At 35.7% G+C, this 20,281-nt stretch overlaps 1 protein-coding gene across 1 annotated transcript in view; it reads right to left on the bottom strand.

Annotated features, from left to right (window-relative positions):
• The window catches only part of LOC121406856, a 109,351-nt gene extending 94,165 nt beyond the window's left edge, over positions 1-15,186 (bottom strand). The window contains exon 1 of the mRNA XM_041597728.1: positions 15,081-15,186. Within this exon, the coding sequence (XP_041453662.1) occupies positions 15,081-15,186 (106 nt within the window). The remainder of the gene's footprint in view (positions 1-15,080) is intronic.
• Between the last annotated feature and the right edge of the window lie 5,095 nt (positions 15,187-20,281).

Below are 20,281 nucleotides of genomic sequence, written 5' to 3'. Positions count from 1 at the left end.
TACTGTATATGCATGATGGTCGCGCATTGGCAGTGAGCGCCTGACTTGACGTTTTTACTACGTAATATCTTTAAGACATAGGCCGAATATTAAGAAAATAATGATTGTTTTACCCTTTCCTCTTCTTTGTTTTAAGTCCATTTTTTTGGGGGGAGGGGTCCATGATGGGCCCATCTATACGCCAGTGTTCGTTACTCAACAGTAAAAAATGTTAATGCCGAACTTGTTTTAATTTTTCAAGTCATATCTATTTCCCCCAAACATGTGTGTTGATCTCCGCCACTTCAATACAAAATTGTCATGAAGATATTAATAATAATAATAATAATACTCAGTTCTTGTATAGCTCATATAACAATTCTGAATAATGTCTATATGCGCTTCCAAAGGACTTGGGTATTATTAGATGCTGTATGATAGGCCCAATGACATGGATGATACGAAGAACATTTTAATGTGAAAAATCCATATAGCTATACTGTAATTATCTTCAAATGAAGTTTACTTTGCAACTACATGTACTGACGACCCACTTCAATTTTCAGAAGAATGTTATTTAAGTGTTCTTATCGGTATTTCTCTGATGTTGTTTAAGTTACGATGCAAATTACCGTACATTAAAACTCCCATCCCTGAAAATAACCAATAATGAGTCAAAGTGACACAATTTGAGCCAATGTTTCACTATACATGATGTGTATGAGATTTATCTATTTCCCAACTTACCCTATCATTCATGAAATCATGAATATATCTGATATCATGGCCATAACAATTTTCATGAGTACCATTATCAGGTTTTGTCATAATATACTGGAAGCGTGGGTTTGTGATGTAAAAATCACACCACTCAACAAAATTGCCCAGGATAAACCCTAACAAGATGGGTCGGCATAGAATATTGAATAATCCTTCAGTGGATATTTGTATACAAACAACGAATAACTTTATTTCATTTGTGTTATATGCCTGTTAAGGCAGGGGCCGCGGAACGGTTTTCAAAGGGGGGGGGGGGCTGAGCATGCAAAAAAATCACAATCATGTGGTCATTTTTACGTTTTTGTACACGGTTTTGGAAAAAAAGTGGGGGGGGGCTGAAGCCCCTCAGCCCCCCCCCCCCCGCTTCCGCGGCCCTGTAGGGTGTTTCATAATTGTGATATACACCCATACCTATTTACATTATTTGGGTAGCATTATTATGCCATGGTATCAAAATGTATAAGATAATGGTTAAGGATAGGGATACGTTTGATAATTCAATATACAAGAAAAAACCCTATTTTGCACGGTGGCGCCAAGGACATAAGAAGAAGGAAAGTAGGAAAACTTATGATACAATTTTAGTGATTTTTTTATTTCAAATGAATGGAAATACTGATAAGAAAATTGCAATAACATTCTTTTAAAAATTGAAATGGGTCGTCGGTATTTGCAATGTAAGCTTCGCCTGAAGATTATTAGGGTACCTATATAAATTTGTTTACATTGAAATGTTCGTCGCAACACTTGACCTATAATACAACATCTACAATTTTAATACTTGATATTGAGGTGGCGGAGATCAAATATATGAATAATCATATTGTGGAAAATGGGTATCACGATAACTCTGAGGGGGAAATGACTTGAAGATGATGACAGTATAATGAAAACTGACTTATAGACGGGGTGTTTGGCATGGCCCAATGATGCGGGGATATTCGGGGCAGTGGCGGACCGTGACCCGGAGGAGACAAAGCTTGGGGGGGCACAGCATTGTTCACAAACAAAAAAGTGCCCCCAATGCTTTGTCTCCTCCGGGTCACGGTCCGCTACTGACTCGGGATGCTGTGTGTATACTTCTCAATCATGATAGACAGCACCAAGGTGTTCTGGAAGATGTGTAAAAATGAAAAAGTGTAACCAAATTGACCTTTATTTTACAGAGAAATACTGTTTTCGTTTGCTTATTTTTGTGTTTTGTTCTTCAAATTTACATCAGCACCCCTTTAAAAAAATCAGTCCCAGGTCCTAGTGTTTGGGGCCACGGACCCCTCAAAATTTTCACAATTAAGCACAAAAAAAGAAGAAGAAAATGAAAGGAAATTAGTAAAATATAATATCACATTTTCTTAATATCATGTTAATATCTTTATAAAAAATAATTTAACTGAATGCCTCATTTTTTTTTTAAATTCCTCACAGCTTTATATAAATTGTGCCCGACATGCCATGCCCCCCTCGAATGTTTTCGCTCATTACACCACTGGATTTGGTTTATATCAAGATAATATCGCCAGTGAAAGAAATTACAATTGATTCATGGAGCGTTCATTCACAAAATAAATGGACTACAAGAGTGGGAATAGTAGCCCAAATGGAAGTAAAATCTTTACTAAAATGTTTTTAAATATTCAGTTACTTGTGAATAAAGCAAATTTAATCCCTCTGTAGTTTGATAAAAGAGCGCCACATGTTTAACGACACAAATCATTTTATCATCTCAATTTATTCATATCTACTTAAGATAGAAATTGAACTTGACCATGGATGTGTCCCTATTTTGAAGGTTTGTTACATAAATTTCACTTTGAACTGTTTTTGTATCATGAAATCTATCACCCAGCAACATTTTGATACATAAATGACGTATTTATATAAGTGGAGATATGGTCACTTACATTTCACCTTCCGCTTAAAGTTAGTTGATTTTTCCCACAATTTTTTACTATTTTAATTCGTTTCATAAATTTGACTGTAGAAAGAAATGTGATAGCACAATTTGAGACTACTACCTACCTAGTAGTGATAGCAGTGATCTAGAGGGTCCATACTAAGTACCTATGGTGTCAAACCTATCTGCGGTGTGGGTTGAACGAACTCATTTTTCGCAGGTCTTTGCTCCTAATCTATCTTGCCCTTCTCCTTCGACATATTATCTATTTGTTTGATGGTTTACCAGTTTCTGGGAGTTAAAATATATCAGAAAGACTTTGGGGGAAGCATCTTACGCCGAAAAATCAGTTGTCATCGATTCATGCAGAACTAATTCTATTCACTATTGTTTTATTTTTATTGTGAAAATCTTTCAGATAAAACTGTTTGATTTTTATGGTTGAATTTTTAGATTCTTGAAATTTACAAGTAAAATTACGCAAAAATTTTTGATTAAATTTATCAATAAAATTTCACGAGGCATCAAAAGTTTGATTACACTAAATCAAAAATATCTTGTTACAATCAATGGAACCTGATGGATGGAAATGAGCCGATGATATTGGGATATGGGATATTCGTTTCATTATACACACACAAGATACAAATCTGAATATAAAAAGAGCGGCCTTGTGTTTTAATTTGTGTTCACCAAAATCAGTTGCTGTCTTCCCACGGAAGCATGTTCAAACAACCTTGAAGATCAATTATCAGGACTTAGCATCTCATTCTTCAGCTCGGTTTGTTGGGGTATGGTCTTTGACAGTAAGCTGACTAAGCTTGGAGTGGGCACGTCAGTCATGTTCCAACGAAGTGTAAAAATGAGCTGAATTTAATACGCTGTGCAAGTTGTACTGTATCCGGTTCTGATTTGAAGACCCCAATTATACAAGATGACCATTAAATCTGCCATTGAATGCATAATCGAATTATTTACCCTGGTCAAATTTAGAATTTTGCGAGAGGGATGCTACTTTCCCTAAAGCACAATCTAGATGGAGACACACAAAAAGTAACATTAATTCCCCATCCCTAATGCCAATCCACTAATTATTGCAGCAAACACAGCTGTGATGGAGGAGGGGGGGGGGGGGGTGGGCAATGTGACTTTTATGAGCATCCCTCCGTAGGCATATTGGGTTTCGTGAAAAGTAGTTTCACTCTAACAAGGGAAAATCTTTACAACATAATTTATAAACCCAATTTAAAGTCGTTAAAGCAAATCCATATCATTGATACATCACATGAAATGAATAGGTCCTAATATGGTCCCCTGAGGAACTTCGTACTTAATAGACATAAATGTATAATCGCAAAATATATTTCGCACCGACAAGTACAACAGAGACAATTGAGCTTGTAAAACCTAGACCACTTTAAGCACGCTGAATTTAACACACCACTTCTAATTACTTTAAAAGGTATGTCCATAAATCCTATATCAGGGATCCTTAATATGAAGGAAATGCTGCCATCGTTGTTTCGTTGGCTTTTCACATTTACCCTTTTAACGATTTCTTTCCTTTCGAGTGACAAAATCAACAATACCATTTTAAAGCTATATTTCTGTGTTATTAGCCCAAACATTTCACTAGTAGTCCTTCTGTCGATTTATAGGTGCATATTTACCATTTATGATATGAAGACATGTATAAAGCTTTACCATGGAATAGAATTTTTTACACTCTGAAACATCAGCCAAGTTCTATTAAGCCAAATCAAAATAAAAAATATGATATGTATGCAATAATTGTCCATACACCGAATGGGTATAATTTAAGTGCATCCGAATACAGGTTTGCTATGTTTTCTTGAACATAATATCATTGAGCACACTCTTAAAATTAATGATTGCTCAATGAAATCAATTTTCTATATAAACTGTGTCTTATCGATCAAATCCCCCAAAATAGTCAAATTAACAAAATAATTGCTTATAATCTAACAATGTTTTTACTAAATTTCGACTAGTATTCTTAGCCGGACAAATAATTCACCAAAAGAATAATTATTTGTGACTAATCCCTTTTAATGAATATTATAGCCGAATCTTCTTTGATCTCTCTCGATGATAAATCCATCTGATTAGCCGCTGCAGAGTGGTTAAAAGTTACTTATTCTGCCTATGTTATTTATATCTCTTCAAATATGAATTACTCGATGAAATTGCTTCTCTTTATGATGCCATTCTCTCTCAGAACCGAATGAATATTTCTAAATAAATCAAAGAATACTGATGTATTTTAATACCATGTACATCTCTCGAAATACTGCAATGATAAATGATTATTGATGATTTATTCATAACTCCATACGGACAACGCGCCCGATCACCTGTGCGTTCTGCATAACGTTTACAAAGAAAATGGAGTTTGTGAGATGAAAAAAATAGTGAAACTGTATACATGTCAGGGTAAATAATAATTATAGTTTATTAACATTAACACAGGTTGATGTTTAGTAAAATTCATTATAACTCATGAATTTAGAATCCAGACATGCAATCGGTGATCAAATTGCGCCCAATTCATGTTTCATTTACAAAGGAAACCTAGTTTAGAAATAGGTGAAAATTTTAGACCAACAGAATTTACCTGTTTGTGTTGCAGTTTAACATTAACAGTAATGCTTAGCTTCTGCTTGCCGTGTCTTAATTCAGGAATTCTGCACTATGTCGCATACCAAACGAAAACATATGATTAAAAAAAATATTTCTCATAAATTGTTTTTAGTTTTTGTTCTCTAATTACCAAGGGTGCCCATGCCGTTCATCTCTTTCTCAGGTTCTGAAACATGCGCGGCACATGATGTTTGATGTCCAATTATCCTGGCACAGAATTGAGATCATATAAACATGATAAATATGGCTATCCAGTTAATAGTTCAATTTTTTGAATTCACATCTATTTTCGAGATTATAATACGTTATGACCCTTATTTGCTGCATGCGGATGGATGAGATGCATTTGATAGGGTGGATCTTTGTCTAGGCTGAGATGTGTGGGTGAGTGCATGTGAGGTGCAGGTGGATGAGGTGGGTGTGTGTGTATGTGTGTGTGTGCGGGAAAGAGAGAGAGTGTGCTAATGCGTGGGAGAAAGATGAGAGCAAGTGAGGGTGTGTGTATGTGTGAAAGAGAGGATGTGTTTGTGTGTGTGTGTGTGCGAGAGAGAGTGTGTATGGGTGTTGGGGGGACTTTGTGTGTGTGGGGAGTGGTTTAGGGATTATGAATATTAAATATCTTCTCTCGTAACTTTTTTAAAATTTATTTTCAATTAATAAAACAGTACAAGATTTTTGGAGAATCGAAAGTTGATATCTGTTTTTTTCATTTTCATCTGATTTTCATCAAAATAATAATCATCTCATTGAAATAAAAAACAGTATATGATTTTGAATTTAAACATGGCCTTTGTTTTTTGAAGATTTTTTTATTTTTCTCCCTGATATCATAGTAGTAAGTGCAGTTTCTTGAAGCCTGATATCTGATCAATTCATCTGATAAATCTATCAAATGAAAGTGTAGTTCATACCTAGTTTTGTAATTACAGTGTACTTTTATTTGACACGTTTTGAATTCATGATGATGAATTCAATTTATACTATGTTCAAACTTGTTTGGTGCACTCTAAAAAAAGTTACCAAATATTAGGTAAAATGGAAACATTTATGTTTGCAGGGTAAAACGATAACAAATACTTAGCAAACCTTACGCACTGTTGCGTTGAAATTCACCCTTTAAACTTGCATTTTGCCCAATATTGGAGAAAAAAAATACACAGCAAACATGCTTGTTCAATTTGTACCCAATGTTGGGTAAGATTTTTACTCTTCTTTTTTGTGAGTGTGAGAAAAAAGATTACTTCAAAAAGCTAAAGACTAGGTTGTGAGTGGGATACCTACACACGCAAAATATACCTTTCTCGGTCTTTTATTAATCTTTTTCTGTTTAAATAATATTTTCAGCCCGGAGCTTCCCTCTAAAGATATCTCTTGCCTAGTTAAAACGTGGTCTCACACAAAATGTTATACGTAGGATTGTTAGTCGATCAAAGTTATATCGTCAGAGATTTTGTACAAATATCCCTGAATAATACAATATGCATAGAGTTATATGTGGTAATTCTGTCTAAAGCGATCGATTTTTGTAGATATGGCTTTTGAGAAATTGTTCGTCAGATATTTCTTCAATGATCGGTCTCTCATTTTTACCAGATAGTTCACTCGAAAAAAATTCCTTTAGACTTTGATAAATCAAGGAAAGAGATAAGAACTTGTTTGACAATTCCTATAGAAATCTGAAATGGTTGATCAATAATAAAAAGTGCGTCTGGGCTGTGCTAAGTAATTCTCAGTTTCATGATATTCACAATTTCAATATTGACTGCATTTTCAATCATCGCCAAAGTCAAGGTCCTTTTCTAGTAGATTAATATAGGTCTAACTATAAGGCAAAGCGGTGTATTCTTCTTTTCTCTAACTTGCCAAGGAAAGGATAAGAAAATGAGGAGGAAACGAAATCCTCAATGATACGTGTTTTTTTTTACTCTGCAGTCTTACACTAACAATAGAGTATTATTGACTATCATGCAAAGAAAATGCCAAGATTTATCCTCGAATTCATGATTTTCTGATGACGGATGACTTTTCTGATGACTTTTGAATGCTAACCTTGGTAGCTCCATCGCTAAAAAATGTATTATTTGGTAAAGACAGGAGCTCATTGCGACGCGTCTCCACTATATATGAAAACCTTTTGTGCGTTAGTAATCGTAAAGAAATCGAAAATACTAAAGTATCCATTTCAAACTTTTAAGTGCGATATATCGTAGTTTTTGTGAATTATGTTTCATAATATATCTTGCTGAACCCGACTATTCAATCATGGACCTATAAATAGGTCCATGATTCAATCAATAAGAATAGCGTTCGAAATGAAAAGGAGCTATACGTCGGGATGATTTTAAAGAAAAAGAATGAGAAAGAGATGTATGATTACATCAAAGGAAAAAGGGAAGGGAGAATGGGAAAGATAGGAAGACAAGCGAAGATAAGGATGATGAAGATAAAGGATGACAGGGGATAGATAGAGAGAAAGGATAGAGAAAAAGAGAGAGAAAAGAGCTATAGTGAAAAGGAGAGTGAGGATGATTATGTAGATGAAATGAGAGAGGGAGATATAGAATGAGAGAATGCGAGAGAGAGAGAGAGAGAGAGTGGAGGGAGAGGGGGGGGGGGGGGGGGGAGGTAGCTCAAGACAAGAAAGTACGAGTAAGTGCAAAATAATGAAAAAACAACATTAGACTACGTAACGTAAAATAATGTTTTGATAACCCCACATCATTGAACTTTATAAATATTTAATCAATGCGTAATTGATAAAACATTTCTAAATTTCTAGGTGCATTGCTTTATCAAGGAAAGATGATTGCATTTTTATTTCGTTATTTACGGCAATAGAATTTATCTATTGAGGTTCTCGAACAAACTAGGCATCCAATATTCATACAATCAATATTGTATATATTTCAGTGGAATTTGAACTGAAAAATACCTCAATAAAAAAAAAATCGAGAGGCAATAACACGTTCTCTGATTTTAGGTTGCTGGACTTGTTTTTCTTAATTTTCAATAAACGCAGTTCGAAATAATGGAAGTATACCCTAGGAGAGTTGATTTCGTGAAACAAATTAGAAAACAAATATGAATTTGAGATTGCTAAAAGATTTAGAAAAAAAAAGTATTTTGAAAGCTTCAGTCATTATTTATATTCATATATATTGACAGAACACAAACTTTGCAGAATGACAAAAAACACGAATTAACCAATAGTGTTATCATGAGAGGGATGGATAAAAGGGGGGGAGAAGAAGAAGAAGAAAGAAGAAAATGAAGAAGAAGAAGAAAATGAAGAAGAAGAAAAAAGAAGAAGGAAAAAGAAGAAAGAAGAAGAAGAAAAAAAAGAAGAAGAGGAAGAATAAAGAAGAAATAAGGAGAAGAAAGAAAAGAAGAAAGAAGAAAAAGAAAAAGAAGAAAAAAAGGAGGAGGAGGTAGTAATAGTAGTCACTGGCGGTTAAAACAAAAGTGTGCCCCCCCTTTGAAAGTGAAGAATGCTTGTCAACTTTTTTTTTTATTGTCAAATTTTTCCTCGGGAAAATGTGCCCCCCTTTGAAAAATCCTTGATCCCCTCCTGGTAGTAGTAGTAGAGGTGGAAAAAGTAGATGATGAAGGAGAAGAAGTAAAAGTAAAATAAGAAGTAGAACAAGAAGAGGAGGAGAAGAAGAGGAAGAGGAGGAGAAGTAGGAGGAGGATGAAGAAGGGGGAGAGAAGAAAAAGAGGTGTAAAGAAAATAAGAAGAGGAAGAAGTAGAGGAGAAAAAAAGAAGATGACGAAGACAAAGAAGAAGAACTAGGAGGAGAAGAAAAAAAAAGAAAGAAGAGGAACAAGTGTTATACATGTATAGGGAGGAGGATGTCATGCGCGGTTTTACGGGGGAGGGGGTCTTTATAAAAAGGACACAAGCTCAAGTTAAAACAAATAACACATTATTTTGTTCCTGCATTAGTATAATTACCCAAACTCGGTGCCTTTGAAACTATGAAACGCCCTTGGCTATGAATCCGACGAGATTATCTTGTTTATTCAGTACTAATGCCATCGCTGATGTGATGTGTACACCTATGCTTCGTTCTGATTTTTTTTTCGAATAAAGCACCGAGTCGTCTATCTAATCATAGAGCTCTAACTATTCTTTGAGTCATTTTCCTCATCATAATCGACACCGTCCTCACTATTATTTTGTAAATATCATTATTACCATCATTATGCTATGATCATGATTATTGTCTTATCATTTACCATATCGGCGATACGACATTTGCGCCTGCAACAATAATTGCTACGGATTTAGGTTATTGTTACAATTGCATGTATAGGTTTAGGATTAGTGTTAGGGTAGGATATGGTGTTAAATCCAGGGATGAAGTTATTTATTCGAATAGTAAGTGGAATTAAAAGCAGAGCAGTTGTCACTGAAGCAAATGTTCATGGAACCTCAATATCATCATCATCATCATCAGTTCAGTTCAAGCGTTTCTATTTTTCATGTTTCAAATGAACAATTAAAATACAATAAAAAACAAAACAAGAATAATGGTACATAAAAAAACTGAAGTAAATTGGCAATATATCTTAGATACACGTACAAATACCAATAGCTTGATAACACATGATGAAGAAATGAGACACTAAAAAAAAGAGGCAAAAAGATGCAAAGCTTTAGTGCCCCTGAGATTAAATGAAATTTCTAAAAACATCAATTTGAAAAGGAGGTCTATTAAAAAAGACGAATATATATATATATATACTTTAAATTTCATAACTTTTTATTTAACATCCGATTTTGATTAAATTTTCAGTGTTGTGCTTGTTGCATTTTTCTCTTTTTATTCAAATCATTTTTGTTGAGGTTGGCTTGTCCTTTAACAAATAAGCGAAATTCATTCCAGTACTAAGTTCCCGTAAATGCTACCGATTTGGGCGCAAGGGATGTCTGCATGAGCGGAGAATGATATCAATCAAATTGCCTAGTGGGATACTAGTGTATTTCATAATTTCTTGTGAAAATAGCCGGAAGAGGAGAGGGCAGTACATTTTTTGATAGCTGAAAATCCCGAAAGGCGAGATATAGAAATGAACATCATGAATTATTCCGAGGATTCGTTTATGTGAAAAATCTATTCTACTGTGAATCTTATAGGAGTTTTCCCCACGCTAAGATTCTATTTGTAAAATATACATGTACACACCCGTGTAGCGTTGTGGCCCAGTGAATTAGTAAATAAATAAATAAATAAAAATAAGTAAACTCTAGTTTCAATGTAGACAAAATAATTGAAGATTGAAAATCCAATCAAACTATTTCAATATTCGGAACCTAGATGTAAATGATACTAATGAATATTTCACTATACTGTTGGTAGTAAGCTTGCTGCCATCCTTCCCTCTGTTGAACCTATGATCCCTTCAATTTCGGGGGATACTATCCAAACTGAATTTAAATTTTGACGAGATTACTGATAGAGGGTCTTGGTGCACGCCTTATCAAATTGGCGGTACCTGTTATTTGTAAACATATTACTTACCTGTGCAACCTCTCACTCAAAACCAGCCATATTCCAGCTGAATGGAAACAGGGCCGAGTTACTCCCGTTCACAAGGGCGGCAATAAGGAAAATGTTAACAATTATCGCCCCATATCTGTCATACCTACCATCATGAAAATCTTGGAAAAGTCTGTTAAACACACAAATGCATGACTATATGTCAAATAATGATTTGCTCTCCTCTCACCAATCGGAATTTAGGAAAGGTTACTCAACAAATACAGTTCTTGCTTATCTGAGTAATAACATATTAACAAGCATGGACAGGGGGGTATGTTAACTGGAATTGTCTTTCTTGATATAGGAAAGGCATTCGACTCGGTTGATCATGCCCTTTTATTAGATAAGTTACATTCGTATGGTATAAGGGGCCATGCCTTATCATGGTTCACCTCTTACCTTAAATGCCGGACGAAATTTACGTCTTTGGCTGGAAAAACTTCTGACGTACTAAGGTTAAAGTCGGGAGTGCCCCAAGGATCAATATTGGGTCCCCTTCTTTTCTCTATTTTCATGAATGACCTTCCGTCTGTTATTGAGCATGGTAAAATCGTAATGAACGCAGATGAAACTGCTCTGATGTACAGTGCTACCAATCCAAGGGACATACCTTAATCATGATTTGGATCTGGTTAGGAAGTGGTTAGAAAGAAACTACTTCACCCTGAATACTGAAAAAACATGCTTTATGATCTTTGGAACACCGCAAAAACTATCAAAATCGCAAAACTCACCAATTAAAATCAATGTTTCCAATGTCTCTATTAAACAGGAAAAAGTGTAAAATATTTGGGAGTTTGGTTGGACCAGCACCTGACTTGGCAGGATCATGGGAAGAACATCTCAAACATAATTGGTTCAAGATTAGCCCTACTGCGCATAGTTAGGAAGTATCTTACCATAGATAGTGGCAAACTTCTTGCCAATTCTCTTATTCTTCCATATTATGACTATTGTACGTCATAGAGGAGTAATTGCACTAAAGGAACAAAAGACATCCTAATAAAGCAACATAAGCAGATGGCAAGAATCGTACTCAAAGCAAACATGTTCACTCCTACCTCCGAAATGTTCCGTACTCTAAAATGGATTAATATGGAAAATAGATGGGAGTTCCAGAAAAGTAAATTAATGTTTGATATTATGAATAACAGTGCACCATTATATTTGAATAATATGTTTTCATTATCCAGTCATAGTCCATTCACAGATATAGTACAAGAAGTTCAGAGAATTATGGTGTGACGTGCACTATCATTCGATGGTGCTTTACTTTGGAATAGCTTACCCCCATAGTGAGAAGTGCTACTAGTAAGAATGCCTTTTATTCCCAGTACTTGAAGTGGTGCTCTTCTAGGAAATAGCCCCCCATAACATGCAGAGATCACTATGTGAAGCAGAGATATAGACTTTTTTTATTGTGTATGTATTATCTTAAATACATGCAACACATGTTAAAGATTGTCATATATGAAATAATTATGAGTTTCTCTCTTAATTTCATAGAAAATAATTGATGATTTGCATGTTTTCGTTTCCACAAGTAAATTGCTGTATATATTATTCACATTTATTAGCAATCACATTGATTTACCTGAATTTAAATAATTGAATTTTAGGGGAAAGGGGTTGTTTTTCCTGTATTGTAATGCTGATTAAAATCTAGATGAATTAACGTTACTTCCCTACATTGTACTTATGTACCATCATCTTTTTTCCATGTATTCACTTCTGTTTGTTTTTTTCTTATGTAATTTGCTTGTTTGTTGTATTGTAAATACTTGTTTACAGGGCCTCTGGAAAACAGTACAAGACTACTGATGGGGTTACCCTGTATAAATAAAACGAAATAAATGAATAAATAAAATGGTCTTCTGACTTTGAAACAGAGGGTCGTGGGTTCGAATCCCAGCCAGGGCGTAATTTCCTTCAGCAAGAAATTTATTCACTGTGTGTTGCACTCAACCCAGGTGAGGTGAATGGGTACCCAACAGGACTAATTCCTTGAATGCATGAGCGCTGAAAGGCAGCTCGAGCTAAAGCATCGCGCCTATAACATCGCGCCTCGGAAAAGAATAGTAGTTTCTAGATAGATTGCGCTATTATTATTGTTATAAGAGGTTATATAGAACGATAATAAAATCTGGAAACATGTGCTTTATTTTTTTTAATAACGCCAATGATACTAATCTACATAACTAGTCTGTAAGATATTTCTAAGCCAAATCTTTATCCACAAAGATCACAAGAAAGTTAATATATTGAACTTGCAGGAAAACTTTCCAGTAAATATATACAGGGCCTGAAAATGTGTTTTGTTAACATATAATGATGACTAGTTAACTCTTATCCAGTCTTGTACATTAATTAATTAATTTTTTTATTAAGAAGAATATGAGGATCATGTTCGGAGAGAGAAAAAAGGAAATGATATAAATTTCAAACTATCATTTAATCATTGAGGTATAGAGTAAAAGGGAGCGGATCCAAAAGAAAACCCTGCATGCATGCTAGGCATCTAATAGTTTTAGTAGAAGATGTATTGTTAACATATTATAAGAATTGTGTTTTTCATCGACATCGCCATCATCATCATCGTCATAGTCATTATCATCACGGTTAGTATAAATTCTCTAACATTAATTGTCCTTCGAACTATAATTTTTGTTCACTCTTCTGCATATTATCCAAACAAAATTGTCGAAGAAAGTTGCCAAAGCTGATAAAGAAGAAATCAAGTTACATAATAATAATAGGTCCATTTATATAGCGCAGCTACTATGTGCATATACTCAACTGCGCTTTGAGAATTGGTATCATATTATTACCCGGCTGTAGCTGAGCCGCCATATTAATAGGCGCTAAAGCGTTCAAGGAAAAATCCTACCTGGTACCTATTCACCTCACCTGGGTCGAGTGCAGCACAATGTGGATAAATTTTCTTGCTGAAGGAAATTACGCCATGGCTGGGATTCGAACCCACGACCCTCTGTTTCAAAGTCCGAAGACTAATCCACTGGGCCACAACGCGAAGAATGCGAAGAATGTCCACATTAATATCCACTCACTTTGAGACAGATACAGACAAATCATGATGACATTTTCATGACTACCAGCAAAGCATAGCATAATATGGGCGCGATTTACATAAGCATTGGCGGTTGCGACGCATGCGTTTTACGATCGCGTTTCGCTAAGAATATTAATATAGTTTTAGAAATTCCAGCAATGAATATTGACCTGCTGTATATATGCTATCAAGTCTCACACGTGATTCACCTGGCTGTGTCGCCATCCTTTCCATCCAAGATTAATAAATATGCTCTGCACTTGACGCTATATACTTGTCTTTTCGATTTCGCAAACAGGAACGAAACCGGAGTTGAGATTTCCCGTTCATTCTGTGAAACAAATGCTCCAGCTGCATGTGATCAGTAAGACAAAAATAATTCATTTCTTTCTGCGAGAATCCTGAATACCATGACTGTAATAATTTATAAATGATAGCTATTTACTTTCACGTATTTTTCTCTCTCATTGTGCGATACCAGATTATTTCGTGTGATCTTTCATGTTTAGCCTGATCATGGAAAACAGAACTCTCGTGCCGACACTGATGGCAGATAGGTTCCCTGCGAACCTTACAAATGAAAAGAAGAACTTTGTATTGATTTCTTCCTTCTTCGTCAATTTTGCTCTATCTACCGTGCTAAACTCGATCCTTCTAGTCATAATAAAAGTTCAACGCGATATTCACGATACTTCCCGATTGCTTCACTGTGTGTTAACATGGGCCGACATGGCGATGGGACTGTTCTGGAATAGCTGGTCCGTATTTTGGTTTTGGTTCAACGACGCCCGCACCTGTAGCATCATCAATAAATTCTTGCCGTATTTCCACCGCGTCACTGCACTGTCCATCCTAGGTAGCGTTTGCTTAATCTGCTGGGACCGCTACGTGATGATCACTCGACCGCTTCGCTACCCGTCGCTCATCACACTTCGTCGGGTTGTGATCACTCTATCCGTCTCCTTCTGCTTCTTCGTCATCGCATGTGGCTTCTATCTTCCCTTTTCCGGGGTTCGGTTTCGCAGACATCTTCATCAGGAACTGCATTAAAGAGACATGGACCTTTGCAGCGGAGACGTGGAAGGACCTTTTTATGGCACTGTTTATAGTGATACCGATATTTAGCACGCTTGTTATAATGACGCTGACAAACCTCGCTCTGCTTCGCGTCGCTTACCGCCAGTCACGCGCCATCGCTGCGGTAGTAACCTCGACGCGGCCGGATAGCCTGGCTCCAGTTCCTTCTGTTTCTCGCCCATCGTACAATAAAAGCGTGACAACGGTGGTTCTTTTGACGTTCCCGTTCTATATCTGCTGGTTACCTTGGATAATGTTTCTGACATTCCAAGATGTCTTCGGGACTGCGGATTTCCTTGACGCCTTTGGACCGGCAGCGAGCTGGATTCGACCCATCATCTACATGATCACGACGAAGGAAGCCCGACAAATAATATATAGGAAGATAAATAAGCGTGACGATTCCGATATCTCACAGATTTCATTATATACTTGAAAATTGTTTTGATAAAAATCCAACGATTAGCATCATTAGGCCTAGATTTTTTTTTTTTTGGAAAAAGAAAATGTAATTGTCAAGTATTTTAATGTTATATTATCTTTTTTGATATTGATTTCTTTACCAATCTGAAGACTGGCATGATACATAGCTGGGATCAAATTGTCCAAATGTCGACTTGAGGGGACTGGGTTCAAAAGCAAGTATATACTTGCCTTGGAATCCATTCCCCTCAAGACACGTGAACAAAATACGTCTGGATTAAGGAGCGGTGCCATGGGAGTTTTACAGAGGAAGCAAGACAACCTAACGATGATGTTGTTTTCCATATTGCATGCAATTGGCGACTTGAGTCCGTCCGCAAGACGTCTTTATCAGTTCCATTGACTAATCATTTCCCTTTTTCATGAAATTGCGTAACAATGTTCTTCAGTTTAGGTATGTTATTTTGTCTAAAGGTGTCTTGAAAAACATGTCGCAAGAAATGGTAAGGTTTCATGTAATAAGTACAATCTGCTCCCTGATTTGCTTTTGTTTGTCGTATGAATTTTACCATTTCTTTTTACTGCTAGGGAAGGTACAGGCAAAAATCAAGTTGAAAAAGTAAAACTTTAAGGATAGTGTACATAAAAATTATGAAGATATTTGTTCATAGCCTTGATGAAGATTTCATGGCGCAAAAAATGTCTTAGCTAGTGCTCCGCGTATTCATTAATTTTTGTGTGCCTTTGAACAGTCTTAATTTTCATAATAACAAGCAGTTCAAAATTTCCGGTCCTAATACGAAAAACTTTCAGTTCGCGGTACGCGTTCGCATTACTTGTTTAGCGAGATTCGTATCGAATTCCATCTAATTCAGGTCACGCGCGTCGTACTTGTTCTGATTATTTTTCTGTAGGATTAATTATAATGTATAATGGAATACATAACTTCTTTGTTTAAATAAAGCTAACAAGTACTTTAACTTCAGTCTTTATTTGCCTACCAATCCACACACTCGGCTTTTGGCTCTTCACGGAGGCGATTGGGAAAAGTGTGGATGAAATTTCCCTTCCTTCGTTGTTGTTGTTATTTTGAATAGGGAAAACTAGTCAGTTTTGACTATTGTTGCCTTAGAAATTTGCTTTCCCTTTTTTCAAAATAGAATAATTTCTCCCTCACCTTCCCCTATTATAGAATGCTGAATCCGCCCCTGCCTTCATGTCTATTGGCCCTATAATGAGAAATTAAATTTTAGGAAATATACAGTTACGCCGAACTTACAATATGGATTTCTCTTTATTTGATTTGTGTGTGCTCCGACTATTATTCTACTGCCTCTGACAACCAGCAATGCATCGGGTACACCTCGAAATGTATATATACGCTATCCAGCATCGTCTTGACTTATGGCTGCTATATGGTGGAAAAAATAAATATTAGCATTTTCAATCGATTTTAAGTACATTGTATCTTATTCAATAAGGGCGTACCAAGATTTACAAACAAAAATATATTTCGATCGAGATTTCCAGCATATTTTATGTCAATTAGTATTCAGCAGTAGGCGGACAATACACTCTTTAAAAAAGAGCAAAATTTTAACCATCACTGGGCAACATACTGTCTACACAACTATTGGTTAAAATCTGTCCAAATTGGGTAATAGAAATTAATAATTGGGTAATAAATTTGCTCAATATGATAATAATATACTTTTTTAATCAACATACATTATACCCAACACATTAGTCAGTATGTTGCCCAACATTTTAAGTGTGTACATTTTTCTTGTAATTTGATGTGAAATACTATTTTTTTGTGAAACTGGTTTACGGATATCTCAGGAAAATAACATATTTTAAAAGCCCAATATTTTCTGTGATCAATTTATCATAAATCAATTGAAAAATCCATTTATAAAAATGGGTTTAAAAAAGAAAGAAAAACAAAACAAGATGAATCTGTACACTCTCCTCGATTGAAGGAAATTAAACTGTGAAAAAAAATGGATTAGTGTTTACTGAGTGTTCTGATTTGTTAGATTGCTAAAAAGGGATATCAGCAAAGTGGAAACGTTTATTTTTATACTATCGGTACACTGCCAATTCGAATTCGTCTTCTGCCAACTCGTCCGCTCATCAAATGGTCTACCTCCATTAAGCCTAATGCCATTCCGTCCAACAACATTTCGTCTAACAACCATTTGGTCCAATCATTACTTCGTCTAATCACCAGTTCGTCTCATAACCAGTTGGTGTAATATGCATTCACTTTCATTCATTTTGCCCAATTAACACCGAGTATAATTAGACCAAATGGTATATAGACTAAATGGCTATTGGACCAAATGGTTATTAGACAAAAACGTGAGTAGACGAAAGGGCAAATAAAGCATGTGGATATTGGACGAACTGCTGGTAGGCCAAATGTTAGCAGACGAGTTGGCAATTGGACGAATTGGCATTGGACCGAATGAAAACAAACCAAACTATCATCATCTCAATAACAGACCTTTGGAATAATCTTTCAGACATTATTCAATATTGTTCAACTCTTTGAAAGTAACTCATAACAGAACCAGCATTATAATCGCATGTATTTTATATTCTTAAATAAGCATATTTCTCAAATAACTAGTCGAATTTATTTCACTCAACTGTTGTCTACCTCACGCGCACCAGCATTGCAACCACTTGATCAGTATTATAAATAATTTATGTCAAGAATTTCTTTATTTCAAGCCTAACCGCCTGCGATGGCGGCGGTCTGTTACATTCATTTATTATAACATATTTCTTTTAAGAAAAATATATACTTTACATCCTTGTTTGTTTATTTTTGTTAATCAATTATGTATCACGACTATATTCTTAATGTTTTAAATCAGTGTTATGTATATACTTTTAAACATGCATGTATTTTGTTTATTGAATGTATAAATAAAACAAACACAAAACGGCTGGCACATCGTTAAAATATAATCTGATGTTTTTTTAACGGGAAGGTCACAGGTTCGAGAGTATGCTGATGTACTTCATTATTGGAAAGAAAATTAAACTGATTGCCAGTGGTGGCATAATCCAATAATGTTTTCAAATTGTGCAAAATTGCTCCTTAAATGCGGTTTACAGTGCAGGATCCTGGGAACGATTTGTATCAGACAGGGGTGCTTGATTAAATGTGACAAGCAAAAAAAAAAAAAAAAAAAAGAAAGAGGGGATTTTGCTACTTAATGAAGTTAATTTTGTTATAGGAAATATTTGACATGCAAAAAAAAGAACAGAAAAAAGGGGTTCGTTACAAAATGAAGCTGACTGCAAGTTAGCATGCCTACTCACAGGACCATGGTACAGTGTTGCACTTTCCATCCATCCATTCAGGTTGTATGTTGATTTTATTTGTCGAAGAAAGTGTTTGTCATCTTCCTCTATGCCACATATCTAAGTATTTAGGGCTATCATAATGATTGACCTTTCGTTATTATTTAACAAGTGAATTTATATTTTTTTTCTCACGAGGAAGTGCCCATTTTTAATGCCCCACCATGATTATCGTGAGATATGATTCCTCGCTATCACTCGCTTTCCCTTTCTTGTAATTTTTTTCATATCGCGATCCTCCACATTTCAATTTTTCCTTCAACATCTCTTTATTCCATTATTAGTCAAGTTTTTATTTTACATAATTTCGTATTCATATCCTTACATCATTATCGCAATCTATTCCATTATTATCATCATCATCATCATCATCATCACCACCATCACCACCATCATCATCATCCTCATCATCGTCATCATCATTATCATAATCACCATCATCTTCGTCGTCGTTAAAACCCTGGCGCACACTACACGATCGGTGGCGATCCAAATTCAAAGAAATCGTAAAGCATTTCACGTGAACATTCCAACCCAAATCTCAGCGATCAAAGTTCTAAATAGTGGTATGAATACAATAACCGATTTATTTCGAGCATCACTGTAGGAATAAAAGCCATTTCAATTCCTTTCTTTAACTGTTTTTTTGGTGATGCAGTTTGTTTTCCAGCAGGAGAGTTCATGCATAAATTGTAACGGCGTCATCATAAGCTGCTTCTTGAGTTGATTTGGACTCGACTCCTACCACAAGGCTTGTGGAACATGTAGAATTGTGATTTTAGTATATATTTCTACCCGCATATATTCGTAATTCCGAAGCTTCGTTATTCCGAAGGTTCGTTATTCCGAAGGTTCGTATTTCCGAAAGATCGTAATTCCGAAGGTTCGTAAGTCCAAAAACGATATGAGGTTCGTAATTCCGAAGGTTCGATAGTCCGAAAACAAAGTGAGGTTCGTAATTCCGAAGGTTCGTTAATCCGAAAAACGAAATGAGGTTTGTAATTCCGAAGGTTCGTTAGTCCGAAAACGTAATGATTAACGGACCTTATTTCGTTTTCGGACTAACGAACCTTCGGAACAACGAACCTTATTTCGTTTTCGGACTAACGTACCTTCGGAACATCGAATCTTATTTCGTTTTCGGATTATCGAACCTTTGGAATAACGCCACAAATGTTCGCATTAACGAACCCTTTTACGTTTTCGGATTAACATCGAGGTATAGGCAATTTACGTGTTTCGGAATTACGAACCTTCGGAATTACGAAGTGTAACCATTTCTACCATCCCGCCGAACTTGTTTATGGAATGATTTTGCTTTTACTTGGAATTTTCGCATTTAATGCAATATGGGATCTGTTAAAGAATCACGCCATAGTCGGATCATGTAGTGTGCGGCGGAACAACGCATCATCAGTATCATCCGGTAGCGTATACCGAGGGAGGGGAAAATCCCTCGGGCTCCAAAGATACATG

This window comes from Lytechinus variegatus, chromosome 2 (genome assembly GCF_018143015.1).
Source record: "Lytechinus variegatus isolate NC3 chromosome 2, Lvar_3.0, whole genome shotgun sequence".
In the NCBI taxonomy this organism is placed as follows: Eukaryota; Metazoa; Echinodermata; class Echinoidea; order Temnopleuroida; family Toxopneustidae; genus Lytechinus; species Lytechinus variegatus.
This window is presented reverse-complemented; position numbering and strand designations above follow the sequence as displayed.